Source organism: Schistocerca serialis, unplaced genomic scaffold, assembly GCF_023864345.2.
Source record: "Schistocerca serialis cubense isolate TAMUIC-IGC-003099 unplaced genomic scaffold, iqSchSeri2.2 HiC_scaffold_843, whole genome shotgun sequence".
Classification (NCBI taxonomy): domain Eukaryota; kingdom Metazoa; phylum Arthropoda; class Insecta; order Orthoptera; family Acrididae; genus Schistocerca; species Schistocerca serialis.
In genome coordinates this window covers 493637-520899 of record NW_026048456.1, presented here as the reverse complement: position 1 = coordinate 520899, position 27263 = coordinate 493637, and the positions used below count along the sequence as shown (strand labels likewise).

The following is a 27263-nucleotide window of genomic DNA, read 5'->3' as shown; positions in this document are numbered from 1 at the left end:
ATAGATGCAGTCACTGATTCTATTAGGAAGTGTGTTGTATGCTCTGCTACCATGAGTTGGCCCAGAGCTGTTGTAACTGGCCTTCAGTACAATGGATATTGGCTCTGTAATGCGGTTGATCACCAGTTTTGTTCCACACGTTTTCTGTTGAATACATATTGTGGGATCTTGCTGGCCAATGGAATACCCCCACATTGTGTAACAGTTCATAAAGACATGTGATGCGTCAGTAAGTGTTATACTGTGGAAAGATAGCATCAAGATATGTCTCATGAGAATACAGTATGTGTCATGTACAGTTGTGCCACCATAGTTTCCCAAATTCACTACTGGCCAGTAAAATTGCTACACCATGAACATGATGTGCTACAGACGCAAAATTTAACCGACAGGAAGAAGATGCTGTGATATGCTAATGGTTAGCTTTTCAGAGCATTCACACAAGGTTGGCACAGGTGGCGACACCTACAAAGTGCTGACATGAGGAAAGTTTCCAACCAATTTCTCATACACAAATAGCTGTTGACTGGCGTTGCCTGGTAAAACGTTGTTGTGATGCCTCATGTAAGGAGGAGAAATGAGTACCATCACATTTCTGACTTCGATAAAGGTCAGATTGTAGCCTATCACAATTGCGGTTTATCGTATCGCCACATTGCTGCTTGTGATGGTCGAGATCCAATGACTGTTACCAGAATATGGAATTGGTGGGTTCAGGAGGGTAATACGGAACGTCGTGCTGGATCCCAATGGCCTCGTATCACTAGCAATCGAGGTGACAGGCATCTTATCTGCATGGCTGTAACGGATTGTGCAGCCACGTCTCGATCCCTGAGTCAACAGATGGGGACGTTTGCAAGACAATAACCATCTGCATGAACAGCTCGACGACGTTTGCAGCAGCATGGACTATCAGCTCGGAGACTATGGCTGCAGTTACCCTTGACGCTCTATCACAGACAGGAGCACCTGCGATGGTGTACTCAACGACGAACCTGGGTGCACGAATGGCAAAACGTCATTTTTTCAGATGAATCCAGGTTTTGTGTTCAGCATCATGATGGTCACATCCGTGTTTGGCGACATTGCAGTGAACGCACATTGGAAGCGTGTATTCATCATCGCCATACTGGCGTATCACCCGGCGTGATGGTATGGGGTGCCATTGGTTACACATCTCGGTCACCTCTTGTTCGCATTGACAGCACTTTGAACAGTGGACGTTACATTTCAAATGTGTTATGACCCGTGGCTCTACCCTTCATTCGTTCCCTGCGAAACCCTGCATTTCAGCAGGATAATGCACGACCGCATGTTGTAGGTCCTGTACGGGACTTTCTGGATACAGAAAATGTTCAACTGCTGCCCTGGTCAGCACATGCTCCAGATCTCTCACCAATTGAAAATGTCTGGTCAATGGTGGCCTTGCAACTGGCTCATCACAATACGCCAGTCACTACTCTTGATGAACTGTGGTATCGTGTTGAAGCTGCGTAGGCAGCTGTACCTGTACACGCCACCCAAGCTCTGTTTGACTCAATGCCCAGGCGTATCAAGGCCGTTATTACGGCCAGAGGTGGTTGTTCTGGGTACTGATTGCTCAGGATCTATGCACGCAAATTGCGTGAAAATGTAATCACATGTCAGTTCTAACATAATATATTTGTCCAGTGAATACCTGTTTATCATCTGCTTTTCTTTTTGGTGTAGCAATTTTAATGGCCAACTATGACCTGAACTTATACACAATGGATTCCCACACTATGACACTAGGGTTAACACTGGCGTGTGTCTCCAAAACATTGGCAGAATGTGTCCCCTCACATCAGGTCACCAATACTTGTAGATGACAGTCATCGAATGTAGTTCAGCACCAAACCAAATATCATCATGGGAAATGGTGTGACACCACTCTTCAGCCTTTCATGTTTCCCAGATACAGCACCACTTTAAATGACACTATTGTGGCCCCTGGCAAATGGTACAGGATGTCATGGAATTATTATATAAATTCGATTACACGTGCCTGAATGGCTGATGCAGATATGAAGGGGCTGTGAGGTACAAACAATACAGCAATCCTCCTTTTGCGGGGTCAGGCTTGGATCAGCTAGAGTCATGACAATGCCTGTGATATTCACCACAACTCCACTCTGTCCAATATGAGACCTCTGCACGTGCCACACTCCTGGATATTGTTTAATTTGATCGACTGACTGTATGCAGACACACTATGATGTCCTTTCCATTTCCCGTCCAGTTCTTGTAAGATTGACTCACAAGCCCATGTGGTATCCTCCATGATTCTTAGTATTACTTACTATCTGTCTGATGCAGTGCATGCCCATTATATACCCTGTTGGGGTGATGACATGGTAAAACAACAGTGCACTCTGGTGGCTGTTCTAGTTGTCATAGATCAATCCATCTCCAATCATTCATATATCTGCTGATGGTATGTATGTGTCTACATTGGATCATTCCATTTGGTGCTCAATGCTTTTGTTAATTAGTTCAGGATATTTCTAGTGTCTTTTTCCTTCTGGCACTGGTTAAACATATTTCCATCCAGACAATTGGTGGTTACAAAGTATTAACCATTATCATTAATGTTAGGGAATTGAACTATTGCTTGGGCTAATTAAAAATTTGGCATTGATGATGGAGTAAAATGCCATGTAGAGCAGGATGTCAATACTGTGCAGATTTGGAGTGTCTTATGCACTATCAGTCTTTTCAGTAATCATTTGCATGCATTCAGAGCAAAAAATGTTGCTGACTTGTAATTTTCTGGTAAACAATAGATTACTGGGTATTTTAGTACTCAAATATATCCTAATTAGGCATTAATGTGTTTCATCATAGAGCACAAATATATTTTAATTATTTTTTCTAGACAGCAGAGTGGCTAATTAGATCCATTGATGTTGTGGACCATTGACATTTTCATTGTAAGAGATGGGCACCAAATATGTCACAGTGGAGTGTTGCAAAGACCATCTTTTGAATATCTTTTTCTTCACACAGTACATTGGTATTATAAATGTTAATATTGCAAAACTTGTGTTTTCAGAGAATGTTTTGGCAATTATGCATTAGGTCTGCACTATTTCATAATGTCTTACATTTTTTGTGTTGTTAATAATTATCATTGTCAGAAATATTTACAATGTTGATGAGGTACTGAACAATTAAATGTTTTCACAGTTGGGTGCAGCGTGAATTAGTACAGGCAGAATACTGGCATGATCCACTGAACGAAGAAGAGTATCGCCAGAGAAGTATCTTCCTGGCTGACATAAACAATGAACGACAACTGAACGAGACCTACAGAACTAATTTACTGAAGCTAAAGAACCTTATCCTGGTGCGCTTTAACAATGACACAATTGTGGAGCCCCGAGAGACAGAATGGTTTGGCTTCTATCGTCCAGGACAGGCCAAAGAAGTGTACTCGTTGAGGGAGAGCCCACTGTACATTGAGGTAAGCCTGATACATGCACTGTTGCAGGATATTACAAAGAGTAAGAATTTAATTTCACTTGTAACAGGTACACAGTTTCAACTAAATAGTTTCTGAATTTCATAATACTTTAGGTATTACATGCTGTAGTTCTTGTTAAGCCCTTCCCCTGAAGCATATGAGAGCGGTTCATAAAGCTCATGTGTTTAAAGACAGAAGTTATTGCTAAACCGACTTGGTGTTGTTACTGTGTGTCACCATCTGGCATATAACGCTAAAATAAAAATTACAAAATTCATAAGTGAGTTTGGATTTTGCAGCCATTTTAGTAAAATGCGTTTCATGATTTTTCTGAGACAAAAGAAGTGCAGTATCATTCAGTGATTTATGTTTTGTTTTTGCATGGGAAAACGTGACAAGATGAAGGGAAAATTGGAGGCTGTTCATGGTGACACTTTGTCATCTACATCTACATCTACATTTATACTCCGCAAGCCACCCAACGGTGTATGGCGGAGGGCACTTTACGTGCCACTGTCATTACCTCCCTTTCCTGTTCCAGTCGTGTATGGTTCGCGGGAAGAACGACTGTCTGAAAGCCTCCGTGCGCGCTCTAAGTGCATGTTCAGTGACAACAGTTACATAATGGTTCAACAAATTTAAACAGAATCAAACATCAGCTTTTGATGAGAATCACACAGAATGTTGAGCATATGAACTGAGAAATAATTGATGTAGTCCATTACATGATTTTTCCTAATTATTGACCAAGGGTGCACAAAGTAGCTAAAGTCATAGATTTGTTGCCAGGAATGGCAGTTAATAATTTATATGGTAGTTGGCCATGAAAAAATTATGAGCACGATGTGTACTGCTGTTGTTGAGTGAACAACAGATATGGCTTTCAATACAAAGAACTTTTTGTGTCATGTTGTCACTGTTTATGATACCTGAATTCATCATTATACCCCAGAAACCAACCAGCAATCAAGTCAATGGATTGTATATGGTCAATCTGCTCCAAAGACGGTGAAGACATTCCCACCAGCTGGACAGAATATGTTTGGCAAGGATTTCTTGTGATGTAAATCATGACAGACTAATAAAAGTCCTAGAATAACTAGAAATTATTGGTGAGCAATACTACAACCATTTCAACATGGATCGGTGAAGTATTCAGCGTAGATGAACACACACACACACACACACACACACACACACACACACACACACACAGAGAGAGAGAGAGAGAGAGAGAGAGAGAGAGAGAGAGAGAGAGAGAGCGCTACACACCTAGAGGTTGTAAACAGTAACTGTTTACAATGTACCACAGAGGTGTTAGGAGAAGTGAAGATGAACAATTTGATGTAAGGCACCTGTGGTCTGTCAATCTGGGAATCAGCTTCAGACCTAGAAAACTACCTAATTTTCAGTGCACATATGCCACGCAAGGTTGTTAGTATCATCTCACCCTCTTTTCCGCAGCTCGTGGTCTAGTGGTTAGCATTGCAGCCTCTGGATCAGGGGTCTCAGGTTTGATTCCCGGCCAGGTCAGGGATTTTCTCTACCTGAGAACTGGGTGTTTGTGTTGTCTTCATCATTCAGGAAAATAGTGAGACAGGGCAGTGAAAAGATTGGAAATTTGTAAGGGCGCCGATAACCACACTGTTGAGTGACCCAAAAATCAAAATCAGCTTCTCACCCTGCCAGCTGCCAGCTTTTGTTAACATTAATTCGTTAATATTTCCTGTGAGGGTAATGAAAGTAGAATACTTTTGAACATATTATGCAAAAACTAATTAGGTTTCAAATTCCATCTAAACTTAACTCTTACAAGCATGGTAGTCTCGTAGTAAGAAGGCAAGAGAAACAAAAGATGTAACTATTAATTTTATGTGCTTAAAATCCACAAAATTGCGAGATACAAAGTTACACGAACACCAGTTTCACAATTTTAAATGCACAACTAAGCCAGGGGCATAAAAGGGTGAGAAGACCTTGTAAAATTTCTCCCTTGGGTGGCTTTTTTTGTTCAATTTAATGATGTTTCTCCAACTTATTAGACCACAAGTGTCTTATATTTATTTGTTCATCTCAGTATCCCCTACACCACTGTGATATGTTGTAAAGTTATTATTTACACCATATATAGGTTTATACAACCAACTAGCTTCACTAGAATCTCAGGAAGTCATGGGTCATTTTGAAAGAATGACACTGTTCTGGTCCATTGGTGTACTTGCATTAAAGAAACCTGGTGTTGCATTTCATTTTAATCTGTTGTTGCAAGTGTCACAAATGTCTGGCGATTAGAAGCAGTTATCTGTGTTTCCTTAGCAATGGAAAGGCAGCTGGACCTGATTGGACATCTGTGATATTCTGTACAAATTATGCATAAGAACTTTCTAATGTTATAGCAACAGTTTATTTTAGGTTGCTGGAGCAACAAACAATACTAAGAAATTAGAAAGGCGATTCATTCCCATTTTCAGGAATGGTTGTAGGACAGGTACACACAATTATAGCCCTATATTACTGACATCTGTCTGTTGTAGACTTTCACACCACATTTTTGTTTATGTGTTGTGCTCTTGTTGGAGAATGAAAGTCAGCTCTATAGTTATCAACATCAATTCTATAAAGAGAGATCTTGTGAAACCTGGCTTGCTGTGTTCATCCATGTGATACAGGGTACCTCATAATTGGCACCATGCCTTAGGAACAGTGGCCCTTAATACACACATTCCATCTGGATAACAACTTGATTTACTGTCTACCAGTATCAATCTGTGCTGCTGATCATCTTCAGGCCTCAGTTGGAACAAAAAGAAAGTTACAATGATTTTACAGAAGTGCAATATTATGAACACTTGTCTCATAGATAGTAGAAATAACACCAAAATATTATGAACACTACACACACAAATGGCACCACAAAGTGGAGTTTTGTCAACAGCTGTTTGAAACTAATGTAAAAAAAAAATGTGACAGTGAAAAAATTTTTTATAGTTACATGACATAAGTCATATAGGAGTATGTTAAAACAGTATAAAACTATATCTTCATGTATAATTAAATAAAAAAGAAAAATTAATAAAAAAATCAGACTTACAGGAGACACTAATTTAGTACATTTCAGCATAAGTGATGCATCATACTTTAATACATTTAAAAAAAAAAAGTTATAAACTTACTGACAGCACCCTGTGCATCATACATTTTTGTTGTTTACATATTTTAAAAAACCAGGGGAAAATATCTGAGACCAAGAATGTGCCTTCATTTTAATATACAGGGTGAGTCACTAACTATTGCCACAAAAAATAACTCCAAACGTATGATAGGAGCTGAAAAGTTTGTGGGACAGAAGTTGCATGGGACAATGGGGGCCATAATATGACATTGGTTTTTTGTTGCTAGGTGGGGTCACTGCAGAGATATGAAGGTCAGCTTTGTTTTTTTAAATGGGATGCTACAGTTTGGTACTTATTTTCTGATAGTGGCTATTGAGACGAACCCAATGGTGTGTAACAGTAAGGTCTTTGAAGGTCAACGAAGGTCAAAAAGGTGGCATAACATCAATTTACAGAAGGTGTTTGAAGTGATGACCATTGGTATCAATGCAGTGCTACAGTTTTCCTATCATGAATTGAGTGGTATTCCTTATCACATTGAGAGATATTCCTTAGCACATTATGCTCTGACAATTCTCACTCGCATATCTTCAGATGTAGTTGGAACATCTTTATAAACAATCTCTTTTACGAAATCCCACAAGAAAAAGTCCAGAGGCATCAAGTCTGGTGAATGAGCCGGCCACGACACATCTCCTTTGCATTCAATCCAACGATTTGAGAATTGTCTCTGCAACACATTTGTAGCCATCAGCAAAAAATGTGCTGGACATCCATCGTGTTGATACCACATTCTGTTCCTTGATCCTAAATGTATTTCTTCCAATAACAAACCTAATGTTTCTTGCAGGAATGTGGTGTACTTCCTACCAATAAGATTTCCTTTGATGAAATAGGGGCCTATAATTCTGTCCTCCAGAATCCCACACAATACATTCAGCGACCATGGTTTTTGGTGTGCAACTTGCCGCAGCCAGCATGGATTTTCAGTTGCCCAATAGTGCATGTTATGCAAATTAACATTTCTATAGTTTGTGAATGTAGTCTCATCAGTCTGTGAATGTAGTCTGTCTAAATAAAATCAAATTAATAAATCTGTCATCCCTCTGAATCTGAAGTTGAGCCCATCAGCAGAATTCAATGTGACGCATACACTCTGTACCAGTTAATTCTTGATGGAGACTGATATGGTAAGGATGATATTTATGGCAATGCAGAAAACAAACAACACCACTCTGGCTCATGCCAGATTCCTTTGCGATTTGACGCGAACTAACACAAGGATCTCAAACCACAGCGGCAAGAGTGCCAATTTCTGTTTCCTCGTTAGTAACTTTCTTTTGCTGGATATGTTTCCGATGCGATAAAGATCCAGTTGTTCTCAATTTATCATACTCATATTTAAATGTACGAAGTGAAAGGTGAGTGTATTGAGGATATCTTTCAGCGTATAAGTCTCTAGCTCTCACTGAATTTCGTTGGCATTCTCCTTAAATGAGAAACATATCGACTTGATCTTCGAAGGAATAGACGGAATGCATCATTCACATTTGCTTGATTTGACGATACTGATCTTACCGTTCCTATTTGTGTTATATTCCAAAACTGTTGAATGGTGTTTACATGTCAATGGCACATTAGATGGATACGCTGTATTTGGCGAATATTTACTATTTGCACGATATACGAGAGAGAATTGTCAGAGCATGTGCTGTAATAAGTGTCGAAGTGATAAGCAATATCACTTAATCCATGATAAGAAGATTGCAGCACTGCGTTGGTACCAATGGTCAACCACTTCGGACACCTTCTGTAAATGGATGTTCATGCCACCTTTTTGAACTTCAAAGACCATACTGTTACACATCATTGGATTTGTCACGATGGCCACTATCAGAAAATAAGTACCAAACTGTGGCATCCCATTTAAAAAAAACAAAGTTGACTTTCATATCTCTGACATGACCCTACCTAGCAACAAAAAAAACAGCGTCATATTATGGCCCCCATTGTCCCATGCAACTTTTGTCTCACAAACCTTTCAGCTACTATCATACCTTTGGAGTTATTCTTGGTGGCAATAGTTAGTGACTCAACCTTTATAAGAATAGGAATACACTCAGAACTCTTACTGTGAGGTAAAACGGGAAGAGGGAGGGGGGAGGAACAATAACTGCATTAATGCAGTACCTTTCAGCATGGATGACGCATTAGACAGCACACTGTGTATCATACATTTTTGTTTTTGTTTACTTATTTTAAAAGGCAGTGTAAAATTATGGAAGATATCTTAAACTTTTTGAATTTGCCTTCACTTTCTTGAATAAGAATAGAAATGCACAGGACCCTTACTGTAAGTTATAAAAGGGGAAAAAAATGTGTTTATACATGTAACAGACTACAGTCTGTGCTGACCACCTTCTGTAAAGGTCAGCTAACATGATGAATACATTCCTGTTTGTGGAACAAGGCAGAACATCAGGCATTATGCATGTACTGGAGGATATCATCATAAATATTCAACTAAGTGTTATGAGAAAATTCATTCTAGAGTTCCAGCATGCTGGATTAATTGCAGGGCAGCAAATTGTGTTAACTAGTTTGATATAGAATCAGCCAAAGTTGCAATACTAACTTTTTACATAATTGCTGACTAGTTTTGGGTGACCTGAATCCATTGTCCACACATACAAAACAGTATTTTCCGAAATAGCGTATAAACCATGTCAAGATTATACACCTACTTGTAACAGAGTCATGTTTAACTATGAACAGTGGTATATGTTTGTTCTGGCAGTGCTCATTGTTAAACTTGACTTTCTTATACGTTTATGTATAATCTTAACATGGTTGATATGCTATTTTGGAAAATACTGTTTTGTTTGTTTGGACGGTTTGAAAATCGGTTCGTGTAATCTGAAACTAGTTATCAATTAAATAATAAGTTAATGTTGCTAACTGTAACTGTGTCTATATCAAGCTGAAAAATTCGATCTGTTCGTTAATATTCTTGTCAGGTTCTTTTGAAATCTATACTGCCAAGAGAAAAGAACATTTACCAGAATGTTAATGGACAGAATGAATATTCCCATTGCACTTACTGTAATGTTTATGATGACATTGTCCAGTAGTTGTACAATGCCTGATGTTCTTCCTTGTTCCGTGAACATGAACGTATTTATTATGTTGTGTGGCTGCAATGGAAGGTGGTCGGCATAGATTGCAGCCTATGACATGCATAAACACACTACTGCATCGCCCCTCCCTCGGCGTGCTTTGGTAGGTGGTGCACTCTAGCGGCCACTCACTCCTCAGACTGATATTACTCAGGATTCATACGTATCTTAAAAGTGCTTAAAGATACTTTATTTTTATACTGTGCTATAAAAGTCCTTATATATGCCTTATTTTGTCCTTTTTTTAAATTACTGTCCTTCCAAGTTCTTGTTTTTGCCTTGGCAGTTATATTCAAACTTAAAAATCACTTAATGTATCAAACTTAAAAGGAGAAAAAGAAAGGCTGCATGTATAGGCCAAAGGCCAAAGCAGTTATGAGGCTTGCTCAAATGCTTGACATGTAGGGTGAGATGGGTAAGGCTCTCCCTGCCTCAGGCTTGTAGATTAAAGTGGGTGTGTGATTACATGCTCTGGAAGTTTTGGATGACATTTCTCTGTTCGTTGCTTGTAGAAAAGCGGAAAATTGCCAAGCCAGTTTCCAATTCCTATAGGGTTGTTTCATCAGCACTAAAGCATAAGTTATTAAAAAGAAAACTTCATTTTTTCACATCTTACAAAGTAAATCATTATCTTCTCAATTTTCGTTTACTGAAGAATGAGAATGTCAAGAAAATTGATTTCTCAGATAAGCTTGTTACTTATGAAGTGGGGTCATCTTCGCTCAGTGAATTAAGTAAGGTAGATTTAGGCTCTGTTGGAGGCAAAATTTTGTCTAGCATGGTTAAGGAGGAAAAGATTACCAAGAAAAATGTTCTAACCTTTATCATGAAGCACAGTCATTTATTTTGAAAATGATTGAAAGTTTTCCTGAAAAATCTCCATTACGATATTACTTTGTACATTGTTCAGTCTATCTTGATCCAGAAGTTATTCTTGAAAATAGAGATGCTTGAAAGAAAAAATGAAATTAATACTGAATAATCTGCTCGAAAGTGGTCATGTTTTGGCGGAAAATTGTGATTCCCTCATATTGAGTTTGGAGATTTTGTACAGAAAATTCTATATCAAGAATGTAGAGATTTTGACATTAACATTTTGAGATTAGATGACTTCTTGTACAAGAAATGTATTCAAGATGTTTCAAAGAAATCTTGGAGGTTTGCAAGAATATTTTAATCTGGTCACATGGTCAAGCAACAGTATAGTGTGGATTCTCAATCAACAATGCCCTAGAAGTAAAGAATTGAAAGAAAGGGCCTATGTTGCTACACAGCAAGTTAAAGACCTTTTTAAATTTTGTGGGGGAGTGCAGAATGTACAAATTACTAAGGATTTGTTGGCATGTGCATCTTCTGTCAGAAAAAAAATGTGTGACTTATCTTGAGGAACAAAAACAAGTGCAGAAGATCAAGACACTATCAGAAAGAAAGCATGGATTGCAAGAGAGTTGGGAGGTTTAGAGCAGAATGCACCTCAATTCTAACATTTCTTTATTGCGTAAATCAGCTGATGAACTTTCAGAGATTGCAGAAAGGACGAGGATCATTTCTCATTACTCACAATCTAATCACTAGTTCGCAATATTATGCACTAAGGAAAAAGACTCGTGAAAAGAAAGAAGTGGTTCAGGCATTAGACCGCCAGAGTAAGGAAAAAATAAATGACCTTAAAAACATGATATGAATTACTGTTTTTTGTCTATACTGTGGCTTTTTTAATTTATTTATTTTTTAGTTCTTATAAGTTTTTCTTATTGATAATTCGTTCTCAGTGTCATTAAAACTCACACACTTGGAATTACTTTTGTGTGTTGTTGCATGATAGAAACTGCAGAGAGGACTATAAAATGTGACATACTTACTTTAACTGCTTTAATAAGAAAAGCATTTATCAAAGATGAAGCAGATGTGCAGTGAAGAATATTGTTGGTAAGGTTTTAAAGAATTTCCCTTATTTCTGTTAAGTTGAGACTGTTCATAATAATGGCATGTGGCGGGGGCCTCCCGTCGGGTAGACTGCTCGCCTGGTGCAAATCTTTTGATTTGACGCCAGTTTGGCGACTTTCGCATCGATGGGAATGAAATGATGATGATTAGGACAATACAACATCCCGTCCCTGAGTGTAGAAAATCTCCGACCCAGGGAATCGAACCCGGGCCTTTAGGATTGACAGTCCATCGCACTGACCACTCAGCTACCTGGGGCAGACCTGAGGCTGTTCAGCTTTATTATAGTAATACTATATTGAAGTTATCATCTGCTTGTGCATTTGTGTTTTATTCTTGACCTCACTATAGTATGGAGTGCATTGTTGTCAGTAAAGAAAAGGTGCTTAAAAAATTCCTTAATTTTTATTTCGTAAGTTCAGTATGAACCATTTGACACTTAACACTTTCATTTAATTGTATTAATAGTAAGCTAAGAAATAGCTGTGGTTATCTCATAACTAAGTTCCATTTTCATCAGTTTTTCTGTGGCTATTTTATAACTAATTTCATTTATCGTTCCCTTTTCTAACTTGCAGTAAGAGTGCTCAGTGTATTTCTATTCTTATTCATTTGAATGAAGGCAAATTCATTAGTTCAGATCTGTTTGATTATTTTACATTCTTTTAAAATATGTAAACAAGAATGAAAATGTATCATACACAGTGTGCTTGTAACATTTATTTATTATCTATTACGTATCATTCATGCTGAAATCTACCACATTAATGCACTTTTATTTTGTAACTAGACTTCTTCTTTTCCCCCCTTTATTACCGTTTTATAGTAAGAGTTGTCAGCATATCCCTATTCTTATTCATTAAAATGAAAGTAAATTCTTAGTCTAGGATTTGTACAGTAATTTTGCACTGGCTTTTTAAAATATGTGAACAAAAATGGAAATGTATGACTCAAATTGTGCTGTCAGTTCTTTTAAATTTATTATTGTATAATGCATCCATCATTCATGCTAAAATGTACTACATTAAAATGTCCTGTGAGTTTGAATTTTTTTATTAAAATTTCCTTTTTTATTTTATTATATACCACATGGAGAAATAGTTTTACACTGTTTTAACTTACTCTACTATGACTGATGCAAATGTCATGTGATAGGAGAATTTTTCCCCACCACATCCTTATTTTTCACTTTAGTTTTACACAAATGTTGACAAACTGCGCTTTGCAGTGCCAGGTAGGTGTCAGTTCATAATATTTTGTATTTATTTCTACTACCCCTGAGACAAATTTTCTTTATATTGCACTTCTGTAAAGTGTTAAATTAAATGTTGTGATTCTGGTAGTGTTTGTTTATTTAATACAGAGTATCATAGACAACATTATCCAGTTTGATACCATCTATCTTGCCTTCCAGAAGCCATTATATACAGTTCCACAGTGTTCTTTAGTGAACAAAATGTGAGCTTACTGAGTGCTGGACCAGTTATGTGATTGGATTCAGGGCTTCTTAGTTGGTAGACATCATCACATCATTCTTCACAATAAAAAATCAAGAGACGTGAAAACAGCTTCAGCTGTACCACAAGGAGGCGTTATATATGACTGTTACTGTTCATGATATAAATAAATGATGCAGTGGATAATGTTGGACTCTCTGTGAAGATGTTCATTAATGATGATGTCATCTACAGGAAGGTCACAATGGCAGGCTGTAGTGAACTACGGGAACAAAAGCAGAGGGTTAGCTATTGTTGCTTGGACTGGGAATTAATCCTGACTGTAAATAAACATAACATATTGCTGAGAACCTGGTGAAGAGACCCAGTGCTACAACACCACTGGCAATAAATCAGTGGAAACAGAAACAATCGTAAAATATCTAAGAGTAATGTCCAGAATGATCTAAATGATCCCACAGAACTACTTGTATAAAATGCTGATGACAGTCTAGATCCAATGGAAAAACCTTAAGGAAATGAAATCATCTGTGAAAGAAGTGGTTTAAAGAACTCTTGTTTCACTGAATCTTCAAACGTTTATCAGTTTGGGTCCCTTACAGATAGGAGTAATATTGGGGGGGGGGGTCACCATAGACTTGTTTAATAAATGCAAGAGTGTTAGGGAGGTGCTCAACAAACTCCACGAGCAGGCACTACAAGAGAAGTGGTGTTCCTTCATGTAGAGGTTTGCTGTTGAAAATCTGAATGTGTACATTCCTACATACATAATGTAAAATGAGTATGACAGGAAAATCAGAGACATTAGAACTCATATGTAGATTTAACCACAGTCATCCTTCACATGCACCATTTGCAAATGGAACAAGAACATAGGGAAATGATAGTAGTACTCAAATTATCTTCACCACACACTGTATTGGTGGCTTACAGAATGTAGATGTAAATGTAGATGACAGCCATACTGGCAATGAACTTGAAATGAAAGACTTTAATGGAATTACTTTTACCTTTTTTAGTTGTTATATCACTTTATGATAAGGGTAACTAGATGAATTGAGAGTGATAGCTACAAATTGTAATTTAATGTAAATTCGTAATGTGAAAATTGGCTATATTGGTTGACTGTGTGTGTAACAATAGGAAGAAATTTGAATATGGGAGATGTACATGTTGAGAAGACTGGGCAAAATGTTTTGTCACATTATACTCAATATATTTTGTGAAAATTTCCTTGCATTGTGGATTACATGACCCATACATGAAGAAAACATTCAGTGCACTGAATTAAAAAGCTCAAGTATATCAGTTGCTAGTATATCTTAAGATAGGAATTGGTAACCACAGTGTTATTTTAACATCATTGTTTGCTAGAAGGCATTATTCATTTAAGACTGTCACAAAACATTTCATACTTTTGACTGTCCCCTCAGGGTGCCAGAACTATAGATCTGTTTCTTTTATGTCAATTCATGATGGAACATTTTTGTGGTTAAAAATTCATTACAAAAAGCAGCATGGAGGGTGGAAACTGTGTAGAGTAGGGCGAGAGTGTGAAGTGAGTGAAGTGGGGAGCATAGGGACAGAGGTGGAAGTGGGTGTGGGAGAGGCTAGCAGGCATTGAGGCCAAGAGGATAGCGAGATTGAAGGATGTGTCATGAAGACAATTTCCATCTACATAGTGTGAAGCAGCTGGTATCAGTGTCAAAAATACAAATGACAAGGTTTGTGAAGCAGCCATTGAAGTAAGCATGTTGTGCTCAGCAGTGTATTCTACCACTGAGTGATCAACTCTGGTCTTGGCCATAATTTGGAGCTCGTCATTAATTCAGATGAACATCTGATTGATAGTCATGTCCATATAGAAGGTCGTGCAAAAGGCAAAAGTTACAGCAAATTTGCTGTATGATATGACTGGTTACACATGTCCGTGCCCCCCCCCCCCCCCCCCCCCCAATTGGGAAAGGACAGGCTCTGAGGTGGAGCCACCCCAAAACATATATTAAAATAAATTTCTCAGTAACGTGTTACAGAATTTAAATTATTAAAAGCCATTTTGCATATTTCCCATGTGGATTTAAATATCGCCAGTCAACATTTTAAGAACTGTTGGTATGCGATTTCACACGGTATTTTTTGAACAGATAGTAGCTAATCTTAAGGCTGCACCTAGAAACAGGGCTTAGCTCTGCGTGGCATAGGTTTGGGGGAAGGTGGCTTCCACATAGTACAGCTCTTATGGGTGTGTCTAAGGCTCTGGTATTTCAGTCTAAGGGTGTCCTGCCAACCAGCACACAATTTTCACATTCCATTGCTTACGTCAAAGTTGCTGAAACTTTGCTATTGAATCCCTGTGTCTTTATATCTTTGGCCTCAAGCAGTTACAGGTGTAGACAGGGCACAACAAACTTTCAGCAGCAAATTGAAAAGTAAGAATGTAGGGAAATCAGTAAAGAGAAAGAAAGTGTTGTTGTTAGGTAGTTCCCATGGAAGAGGTGTTGGCCAACTCTTGCAGGATGAACTAGGATCAGAATACCAGGTCACCAATTTTTTTAAACCTAGTGCTGGTCTGGAGCAGGTGACAGAGGATTTAGGATCACTTTGCAAAGATTTCACTAAGGAAGACACCGTGGTTATAGTGGGTGGGGCAGGTAACAGTATTGACAGAGATCCTGGGTACAGCATAGAGTGTGACCTGGCGAAGATTGCATCAGCATCGAGGCATACCAGTGTTGAGTTTGTATCTGTTCTTGGGCGCCATGACCGACCTCATTTGAACTCTTCTGTCAAGAGAGTTAATTTGGAGCTGGAACGGCTGCTCATGTCGGGTGCGGGGTCACACATTGGTGTGGTTCATGTTGATTCTGTCAGTAGGTGGGATTATACTAGGCATGGCCTTCACCTCAACAGGAAGGGGAAGGGTAAATTGGCTGGGGAAATAGCAGGAAAGTTAAAGGGGGGAGGCACTGTCATGAGTGGTAAAATACCAGTGGTTATAGGATTCAGAAAAGACCCTTTTTTAGGGTAGGGAGGACAGAAAGAAAACAAATTTTAAGAGAGGTTAGAACTGAGACAAACCTTCAGTTTGAGAAAGAAATCAAAAAACATAATTCCAGCTTATTACATCAACATAAACAGCCATTGGTTAAGAATTTTCAACTGTCAGCAGATATTTTAACTCCATCCAATTTTAAGTCAGTCAATGTGAAATGTCAGCTATCTTTATTGCATCAAAATATTCGAGGACTGAGAAATAAAATTAATGAATTAACTATCTGCATAGATGAATTAGAGTCTTCAAACCCAGCTGACATAATCTGCCTCTCTGAACATCATGTGACCACTGGTATAGAACTTTTAAGTGTTACAGGGTTTAGGTTAGCATCTCACTATTGTAGATCAGAAATGGAGAAAGGAGGAGTTGCCACATACATCAGGAACTGTCATAAATTTAAGAACATAGACATTCATAAATTTTGCCTAGAACAGCATATGGAAGCATGTGCAACAGAATTAGAATTTCACAAAAAATCTTTCATAATATTAAGTGTATATCGAGCACCTGCAGGTAACTTTAATCTGTTTGTAAACCACCTTGAAGCTGTACTGGCCCATTTAACAACCAAAAACAAAGAAATAGTGGTTGCTGGTGATTTCAATGTAGATTTCCTTAAAGACTCTCCCAATAAGAACCTATTTGAGTTAGTAACACTATCATTCAACTTAATTCCCACAGTAAAGTTCCCCACTAGGATAACCACTTGCTCACAAACAGCCATTGATAATATCTTTATAGAAAAGTCAAATGAACAAAATTATATTACAAAACCAATAGTCAATGGCCTCTCAGACCATGACATGCAGTTCCTTCTGTTAAATGTTAATACTGAACAAGATATAAAATCTGTTAAATCTGAGCTCAAGAGGGTAATCAGTAAGCCAAAAATTGATTATTTTAGGACACTCCTCAGAGACATTCACTGGACTGATGTTTACAGTGCTCATGGCATGAATGAAAAATATAACATTTTTGCTAATAAAGTGCTTACCTTATTTGAACACTGCTTTCCCCCAAAACTTACCAAGGTTAGAGCAAAGTCTACAAAGAAGCCATGGATTACTCGAGGAATAGGGGTATCTTGTAAAACAAAAAGAAAACTGTATCTGTCAATCCGAAACATTTCCAATGTTGATGCTATAGCACATTATAAGAAATACTGCAAAATATTAAAGACTGTAATACGGATGTCAAAGCAAATATATTACAAGGAAAAGATAGTCATATCAGATAACAAAATAAAGACAATATGGGATATAGTGAAGGAGGAGACCGGTAGAACCAGACATGAAGAGGAACAAATAGCATTAAGAGTAAATGATGCATTGGTGACAGATGTGTATAGTGTTGCAGAACTTTTTAACAAACATTTTATAACTGTTACTGAAAAGATGGGGTTGTCAGGTTCGGTAGATGCTGCTATGGATTACCTTAGACCAGACATTTCAAGTAACTTCCATAATATGAATTTGACCCTCACTACCCCAACAGAAATAATGTCCATCATAAAATCTTTAAAATCAAAAACATCTAGTGGGTATGATGAAATATCAACAAAGTTAATTAAAGAATGTGATTCTGAGCTAAGTAACATATTAAGCTATCTGTGTAACCAGTCGTTTATCAGTGGAATATTTCCCGAATGGCTGAAATATGCTGAAGTTAAGCCACTGTTTAAGAAGGGAGATAAAGAAATAGCATCAAATTTCCGTCCAATTTCACTGTTGCCAGCATTCTCAAAAATTTTCGAAAAAGTAATGTACAGTCGTCTTTATAACCATCTTATCTCAAATAACATACTGTCAAAGTCCCAGTTTGGATTTATAAAAGGTTCTGATATTGAGAAGGCTATCTACACTTACAGTGAAAATGTACTTAATTCATTAGACAAAAAATTGCAGGCAACTGGTATATTTTGTGATCTGTCAAAGGCATTTGACTGTGTAAATCACAATATCCTTTTAAGTAAACTAGAATATTATAGTGTAACAGGAAATGCTGCAAAATGGTTCAAATCTTATATCTCTGGCAGGAAACAAAGGGTGTTATTAGGAAAGAGACATGTATCAAGCTATCAGGCATCATCCAACTGGGAACTAATTACATGTGGGGTCCCACAAGGTTCCATTTTGGGGCCCTTACTTTTTCTTGTGTATATCAATGACCTTTCATCAGTAACATTACCAGATGCCAAGTTTGTTTTGTTTGCTGATGATACAAACATTGCAATAAATAGCAAATCAAGTGTAGTCTTAGAAAGATCAGCCAATAAAATATTTGTAGACATTAATCACTGGTTCCTAGCCAATTCTTTGTCACTAAACTTTGAAAAAACACACTACATGCAGTTCAGAACTTGTAAGGGGTGTCCCAAGAGTATATGTCTAACATATGATGACAAGAAGATAGAAGAAGTGGACGGTGTTAAATTCTTGGGATTACAGCTTGATAATAAATTCAACTGGGAGGAGCACACCACAGAACTGCTGAAGCGTCTTAACAAATCTCTGTTTGCAATGCGAATTTTGTCAGACATAGGGGATATAAAAATGAAAAAGCTGGCATACTATGCTTACTTTCATTCCATAATGTCATATGGGATTATTTTCTGGGGTAATTCATCAAGCCAAGCTAAAGTTTTCCGGGCACAAAAACGTGCAGTAAGAATTATATGTGGTGTGAACTCAAGAACATCCTGCAGAAGCCTGTTTAGGGAACTAGGGATACTAACTACAGCTTCCCAATATATTTATTCCTTAATGAAATTTGTCATTAAAAATATATCACTTTTTCAAACCAATAGCTCAATTCATGGAATCAATACTAGAAATAAGAATAATCTTCACAAGGATTTAAAGTCACTTAGTCTTGTACAAAAAGGTGTGCATTATTCAGGAACACACATTTTCAATAACTTGCCAGCAGCCATAAAAAGCTTAACAACCAATGAAATTCAGTTTAAGAGAAGCCTAAAGGATTTATTGGTGGCCAACTCCTTCTACTCCATTGATGAATTTCTGAGGAAAACCAACTGATTTGTATATAAGTACAACATATCTTCTGCACAATTTCAGTGCAGTAATGTGTTCACTGAAAATTTGTGTGTGTGTGTGTGTGTGTGTGTGTGTGTGTGTGTGTGTGTAAGTATAATCTAACTTCTGCACCATTTCAGTGCAGTAATGTGTTCATTGTAAATAAGTATTACAGTAGTTGTATTACATGTTTCTTACCTTATAAATAAATAATAAACTTTTTTATTTTAAATTCAGTGCAATAGTATTTGTAAAATGACTCTTAGTGTTCATTAAAAAATGACGATCATTCCACTTGGGACCTGTGGAATGGTACATTAGCTTATTTGTTTTAGTTTAAATATTTGTCATGTATTGTTGTTTTTCTGACATGTTCCACATCCTGGAGGACCTCCTCACTACGGATCAATTGGAATGAAAGTAAATCTAATCTAATCTAATCTGTTATCTGTGATGTGTCATTAATCAGTGTTTGGAAACAATGCAATATGAATCCATTGTGGAAGGTATCAAGTAAAATATTGAAACTTGTAATTAGGAAGAAAGTGAAGGAACTTGGTTTGCCCAGACCTAATGTAAACATGAATCAAGTACCAAACTAGTGTAAATTTAGGCTACGGTATACATGCAATTTTAACACAGCAGTGTACAATGCAGCTGGGTGGTTGCATGTGCTATGCCACTTAAAATGAATGTTTTTGTAATACACAAGTATAAATACGGTGTGTAAATTACAATGGTGAATGCTCCGGTAGCTCATGTCAGCCAGTCACAGCACAGGATTTGCGACATCATGAAAACATCCCTGTTCCATCTCACAAAATGAGAACGCCATGATTTGACCACACAAAATATTGAAGTTTAGAAATGAAAATACAAGAAACATCAAGCATGCAGCAAAGTTAATATATACACTGCATTAATGATCTTTCCAAAACGCGTCTTGTAGTTCGATTTGTTGGGGGATAAGTTAGCTTCCTATATATTTTATCTTTCATTTAGTTTTTCATGTTATTTAGTAGTTCATTATGAAATGGAAAAAACATATGGCATGTAAATGCTTGGCTAGAGTATGATGATGTTGCTCCCACTCCTCCTGTAATTTTGGTTGTGGTGACAGACTAATTTGTAGGATAGCCCAACGTCTAGGTTAGCGCCAGTCGATAAACGTTGCAACCTTCCCCAGCATGGAAACAATGAGCCACGCCTGGAATAGGATATTCATGTGATAGAACTCTAATATGATGTGCTGCGGCCAAGAGTAGGGTTAACCACTCAGTGATAGAAAATACTGCTGTGCTCAGCATGCTTGACAATGCCTGCTTCAAACCTTTAACATTTGCATCCTCATCCCTCATACTAGTGTCTCTGAACTGTGTGTATGGAAATTGCCTTTACAACACATACTTTGATCCCAGAATCCTCCTAGTCTCGATCCCTGTTAGCTCCTGTCCCACATCCAATTCCACTCATATCCCCATGAACCATATCCCGCTCCACTCCACTCACTTCTTCCTCTAAAGAAACTACTGCTTTGTTTGCCATTTCACCCTCCTTGTCCATTGCTCCATCTGCCTACATATGAGCAAACTCTCCAGTGCTGGAGTCCAGTCCTGTGCACTTGCCTTCCCCTCCCAGACGTTAGCCACTCTTTCCTCCGATCTTTTGTACCTCTCCCCACTTCCTTTGTCCCCTGAGCCAGTTCGCCTGATAAAAGCACTCATCCTATTCAAGCTTCGTGGCTGGTACAACATAGTCATGTGGGACAATGTAGCCATTCTAACTATACAGTGAGCTGTTGCCTTTACTCATTTCATTATGTATATTCCACTAAGAACTTTCCCTGATCGATAACATTTACTTGGAGTAGTGTGTGGGATGTAATCACTTGTTTTTGAATTGTTACAGGACCGTATAGGCCTAAAACAGATGGATAAAGAGGGCCGCCTAAAACTGATTGCAATTGATGGTAATCATCTGCAGTTTAGTGAAGAATGGTTTGTCAATACAATCCTTCATGGTTTTCTAGAATGATACTTTATCATTACAGGGAAATATTAATGAGTATAGGGGGATGTATTTCCTGCAAGTTTCTGAAAAAGTACAGTAGACTAAAAATATTTATTTTTAACTGCCAATGAATGCTAGAATGATGAATGTGAGAAATAGTAGACAAAAAAAACTCAACACATACACATATCATTTTCTAACAAACTAGTTAACTTCACTGTTTGGTATACTTTATTTTAAAAACAGTAATAATTGTGCAAACTTGGAGTGTGTGTGTGTGTGTGTGTGTGTGTGTGTGTGTGTTGTTCTGATATGCATATTGAATGTTGTCTGTATTTATTATTTTATTAACTATGCCCAAACACTGTCTGCTTCAATCCAGAGAATCACCCTCAAAGCAAATATAGTTTTTACTTGTACTGTTTTTGGGAACACGTCAATCCTCATTATTTACAAGACTTGTTTTCTAAATCCTGAACAAATTTTGTGTGTTAATTTTGGCAGATGAATGCACACTTTGTATGCAGCTTAATTCAGTGTAGACATTACGTAGTCTAATCTCAAGATTTTTGTAATCCTCTGTAATTTTATTATTGGCCCTTCTGGATTCCTTAGTGGCTGTGGTATGTGATATTCTGATATCAGATTTTTTTGTGCTTCTGTGTAAATACTCTTGTTGTAATTTGGTGAAAATAAAAATAATGTAATGAAAACTATGAAAAAGCACTGCTTTATGCTTTTGTTTTGTACATTAAAGGCTTAGTGAAATGGAAGAAATGAAGACTAGTGACAGAGCAGCCACAGACTGAACTGTTTCTGCTTTGTAATTTTGTAATATGGCAGCAGAAAAAAATTAACATCTTTAGATAAGTTTCATGTCACTGATGAGTATATACATGTTTGAATACAATTGAGTATTCTATGCATATGATGTAACAGGCTGGTGTAGAAATACTATTTATTGTTTATTTATTTTATTCATTTATTAACAATTGCAGCCCACTATCTGAAAAGCTGTAACAGACTTTGCAACCTGTGTTTTTGCATGTAATAAAAGTGTAGATAATAATTATTACTCTTTAATAATTACAAATAACATATATAAAGTGATTAATTAAGGGTGTACAGCAGGTGATTTATTGCATTATTTTTTTATGTTGTAAAATAGGCCCTACATACAATCTGCTGGTCCTAGGAGCACAACTGAACTTTCATTCTGAATTTTTTGTGTATGTTACAAAGTAATGCGAGATAACTGGACTTAAATGTCTTTCTAGACCCTCTTAATTTCACTAATCTGTGCCATTTGTGGCATCTATTCAGAGAGCCATAGGAGGATTTGTGTATTCTCAGTCATTGTGTAAAGATATGATTAAAGAGTGATCTTATTTGAGAAATAACTTTTGATACTTATTTTTCAAGTATTTTTTTTTTCTCATTTTTGATACTGCCAGTCTATCTTACATCTGCATACAAACATTCAGGTGTAATGTCGTAGTTCACTGTTCCTGGATACACATTTTTTGTAGCAATTCTTACACTATTTTACTGTACATCTTCATACTCCACTTTGTCAAAGACATGCATAATTTCCTGACATATATGAGAACACGTGGAAACAGAAATGTTGAATTCTGATAGCTTCCTCAAATTATTCGCTTGTGTAGTTCCGAAACAATTTAGAAGCCTGGCGTTTGTAACATACTTTTGAACAGTTGGGGCATAAATTAACCCATGTGTTAGACCAACCTTTGTACATTTTACATTACTATTCACTGACTAAAGAGCTGTAGTTTGAAAATCACAACTTGGATCCATGGCTTGATGGTGCCTGCTCCACACTCTAATCCTATAGTCAGCTCTTATCAACTGTTTTCCAGTTGTCAAGGGTACAGAGGCACTCACATCGGTCATCTGCAGCCATATCCCAATAACGTCAAATTTCGCCACACTGTCCAAATGGACATATGTTCATCGTACATCTCACATTGATTTATGCAGTTATTTCATGCAGTACTGCTTGTCTGTTAGCACTGACAACTACACTAACACCTCTGCTCTCAGTCGTTAAATTTAGGACATCAGCCACTGCATTGTCTGTCGTGAGAGCTAATGCCTGAAATTTGGTATCCTCGGCACACTCTTGACACTAGACCTCGGAATATTGAATTCCCTAATGATTTCCTAAATGAAATATCCCATGTTTCTAGCTCCAACTACCATTCTGCGTTCAAAGTCTGCTAATTCCCATCTTTCGACCATAATCTTGTCAGACACCTTTTTCACATGAATCACCTGAGTACAAATGACAGCTCGACCAATGCACTGCCCTCTTATATCTTCTCTAGGCAATACTGCCACCATCCCTATATGTGCATATTGCTACCCCATCTCAGAGCTAAAATAGGCAATAAATAGAAAGCTAAAGGATAGAAGGAATATATAAATGGACTATGCAAGGGAAATGAACTTGAAGGCAAATGGAAGAGGAAGTAGATGAAGATGAGATAGGAAATAAGATACTGCAGGAAGAATTTGATAGGGCACAGAAAGACCTAAGCCGAATCACTGCCCCTGGAGTACCGTATTTACTCGAATCTAAGCCGCACTTTTTTTCCGGTTTTTGTAATCCAAAAAACCGCCTGCGGCTTAGAATCTACATCTACATCTACATTTATACTCCGCAAGCCACCCAACGGTTTGTGGCGGAGGGCACTTTACGTGCCACTGTCATTACCTCCCTTTCCTGTTCCAGTCACGTATGGTTCGCGGGAAGAACGACTGTCTGAAAGCCTCCGTGCCTCTCTAATTTTACATTCGTGATCTCCTCGGGAGGTGTAAGTAGGGGGAAGCAATATATTCGATACCTCATCCAGAAACGCACCCTCTCGAAACCTGGCGAGCAAGCGACACCGCGATGCAGAGCGCCTCTCTTGCAGAGTCTGCCACTTGAGTTTGCTAAACATTTCCGTAACGCTATCACGGTTACCAAATAACCCTGTGACGAAACGCGCCACTCTTCTTTGGATCTTCTCTATCTCCTCCGTCAACCCGATCTGGTAAGGATCCCACACTGATGAGCAATACTCAAGTATAGGTCGAACGAGTGTTTTGTAAGCCACCTCCTTTGTTGATGGACTACATTTTCTAAGGACTCTCCCAATGAATCTCAACCTGGTACCCGCTTTACCAACAATTAATTTTATATGATCGTTCCACTTCAAATCGTTCCACACGCATACTCCCAGATATTTTACAGAAGTAACTGCTACCAGTGTTTGTTCCGCTATCATATAATCATACAATAAAGGATCCTTCTTTCTATGTATTCGCAATATATTACATTTGTCTATGTTAAGGGTCAGTTGCCACTCCCTGCACCAAGTGCCTATCCGCTGCAGATCTCCCTGCATTTCGCTACAATTTTCTACTGCTGCAACTTCTCTGTATACTACAGCATCATCCGCGAAAAGCCGCATGGGACTTCCGACACTATCTACTAGGTCATTTATATATATATTGTGAAAAGCAATGGTCCCATAACACGCCACAGGTTACTTTAACGTCTGTAGACGTCTCTCCATTGATAACAACATGCTGTGTTCTGTTTGCTAAAAACTCTTCAATCCAGCCACACAGCTGGTCTGATATTCCGTAGGCTCTTACTTTGTTTATCAGGCGACAGTGCGGAACTGTATCGAACGCCTTCTGGAAGTCAAGAAAAATAGCATCTACCTGGGAGCCTGTATCTAATATTTTCTGGGTCTCATGAACAAATAAAGCGAGTTGAGTCTCACACGATCACTGTTTCCGGAATCCATGTTGATTCCTACATAGTAGATTCTGGGTTTCCAAAAACGACATGATACTTGAGCAAAAAACATGTTCTAAAATTCTACAACAGATTGACGTCAGAGATATAGGTCTATAGTTTTGTGCATACATGGAAGAACCCTGGAGATACTAAAAGGTATCAGATAGATTATATAATGGTAAGACAGAGATTTAGGAACCAGGTTTTAAATTGTAAGACATTTCCAGGGGCAGATGTGGACTCTGACCACACGCTATTGGTTATGAACTGTAGATTAAAACTGAAGAAACTGCAAAAAGGTGGGAATTTAAGGAGATGGGACCTGGATAAACTAAAAGAACCAGAGGTTGTACAGAGATTCAGGGAGAGCATAAGGGAGCAATTGACAGGAATGGGGGAAATAAATACAGTAGAAGAAGAATGGGTAGCTTTGAGGGATGAAGTAGTGAAGGCAGCAGAGGATCAAGTAGGTAAAAAGACGAGGGCTAGTAGAAATCCTTGGGTAACAGAAGAAATATTGAATTTAATTGATGAAAGGAGAAAATATAAAAATGCAGTAAGTGAAACAGGCAAAAAGGAATACAAACGTCTCAAAAATGAGATCGACAGGAAGTGCAAAATGGCTAAGCAGGGATGGCTAGAGGACAAATGTAAGGATGTAGAGGCCTATCTCACTAGGGGTAAGATAGATACCGCCTACAGGAAAATTAAAGAGACCTTTGGAGATAAGAGAACGACTTGTATGAATATCAAGAGCTCAGATGGAAACCCAGTTCTAAGCAAAGAAGGGAAAGCAGAAAGGTGGAAGGAGTATATAGAAGGTCTATACAAGGGCGATGTACATGAGGACAATATTATGGAAATGGAAGAGGATGTAGATGAAGATGAAATGGGAGATACGATACTGCGTGAAGAGTTTGACAGAGCACTGAAAGACCTGAGTCGAAACAAGGCCCCCGGAGTAGACAATATTCCATTGGAACTACTGACGGCCGTGGGAGAGCCAGTCCTGACAAAACTCTACCATCTGGTGAGCAAGATGTATGAAACAGGCGAAATACCCTCAGACTTCAAGAAGAATATAATAATTCCAATCCCAAAGAAAGCAGGTGTTGACAGATGTGAAAATTACCGAACTATCAGCTTAATAAGTCACAGCTGCAAAATACTAACACGAATTCTTTACAGACGAATGGAAAAACTAGTAGAAGCCAATCTCGGGGAAGATCAGTTTGGATTCCGTAGAAACACTGGAACACGTGAGGCAATACTGACCTTACGACTTATCTTAGAAGAAAGATTAAGGAAAGGCAAACCTACGTTTCTAGCATTTGTAGACTTAGAGAAAGCTTTTGACAATGTTGACTGGAATACTCTCTTTCAAATTCTAAAAGGTGGCAGGGGTAAAATACAGGGAGCGAAAGGCTATTTACAATTTGTACAGAAACCAGACGGCAGTTATAAGAGTCGAGGGACATGGAAGGGAAGCAGTGGTTGGGAAGGGAGTAAGACAGGGTTGTAGCCTCTCCCCGATGTTGTTCAATCTGTATATTGAGCAAGCAGTAAAGGAAACAAAAGAAAAATTCGGAGTAGGTATTAAAATTCATGGAGAAGAAATAAAAACTTTGAGGTTCGCCGATGACATTGTAATTCTGTCAGAGACAGCAAAGGACTTGGAAGAGCAGTTGAATGGAATGGACAGTGTCTTGAAAGGAGGATATAAGATGAACATCAACAAAAGCAAAACAAGGATAATGGAATGTAGTCTAATTAAGTCGGGTGATGCTGAGGGAATTAGATTAGGAAATGAGGCACTTAAAGTAGTAAAGGAGTTTTGCTATTTGGGGAGCAAAATAACTGATGATGGTCGAAGTAGAGAGGATATAAAATGTAGACTGGCAATGGCAAGGAAAGCGTTTCTGAAGAAGAGAAATTTGTTAACATCCAGTATTGATTTAAGTGTCAGGAAGTCATTTCTGAAAGTATTCGTATGGAGTGTAGCCATGTATGGAAGTGAAACATGGACGATAAATAGTTTAGACAAGAAGAGAATAGAAGCTTTCGAAATGTGGTGCTACAGAAGAATGCTGAAGATTAGATGGGTAGATCATGTAACTAATGAGGAAGTATTGAACAGAATTGGGGAGGAGTTTGTAGCACAACTTGATTAGA

The 27263-nt window shown here is 38.0% G+C and overlaps 1 protein-coding gene across 1 annotated transcript in view; it reads left to right on the top strand.

Moving 5' to 3' along the window:
* Nucleotides 1-22570, top strand: part of LOC126452259 (palmitoyl-protein thioesterase 1-like) — a 53482-nt gene extending 30912 nt beyond the window's left edge. The window contains exons 5-6 of the mRNA XM_050091051.1: nt 3208-3484; nt 21176-22570. Coding sequence (XP_049947008.1) covers nt 3208-3484; nt 21176-21301 — 403 coding nt within the window. The 3' untranslated portion in view covers nt 21302-22570. The remainder of the gene's footprint in view (nt 1-3207; nt 3485-21175) is intronic.
* Nucleotides 22571-27263: the final 4693 nt, after the last annotated feature.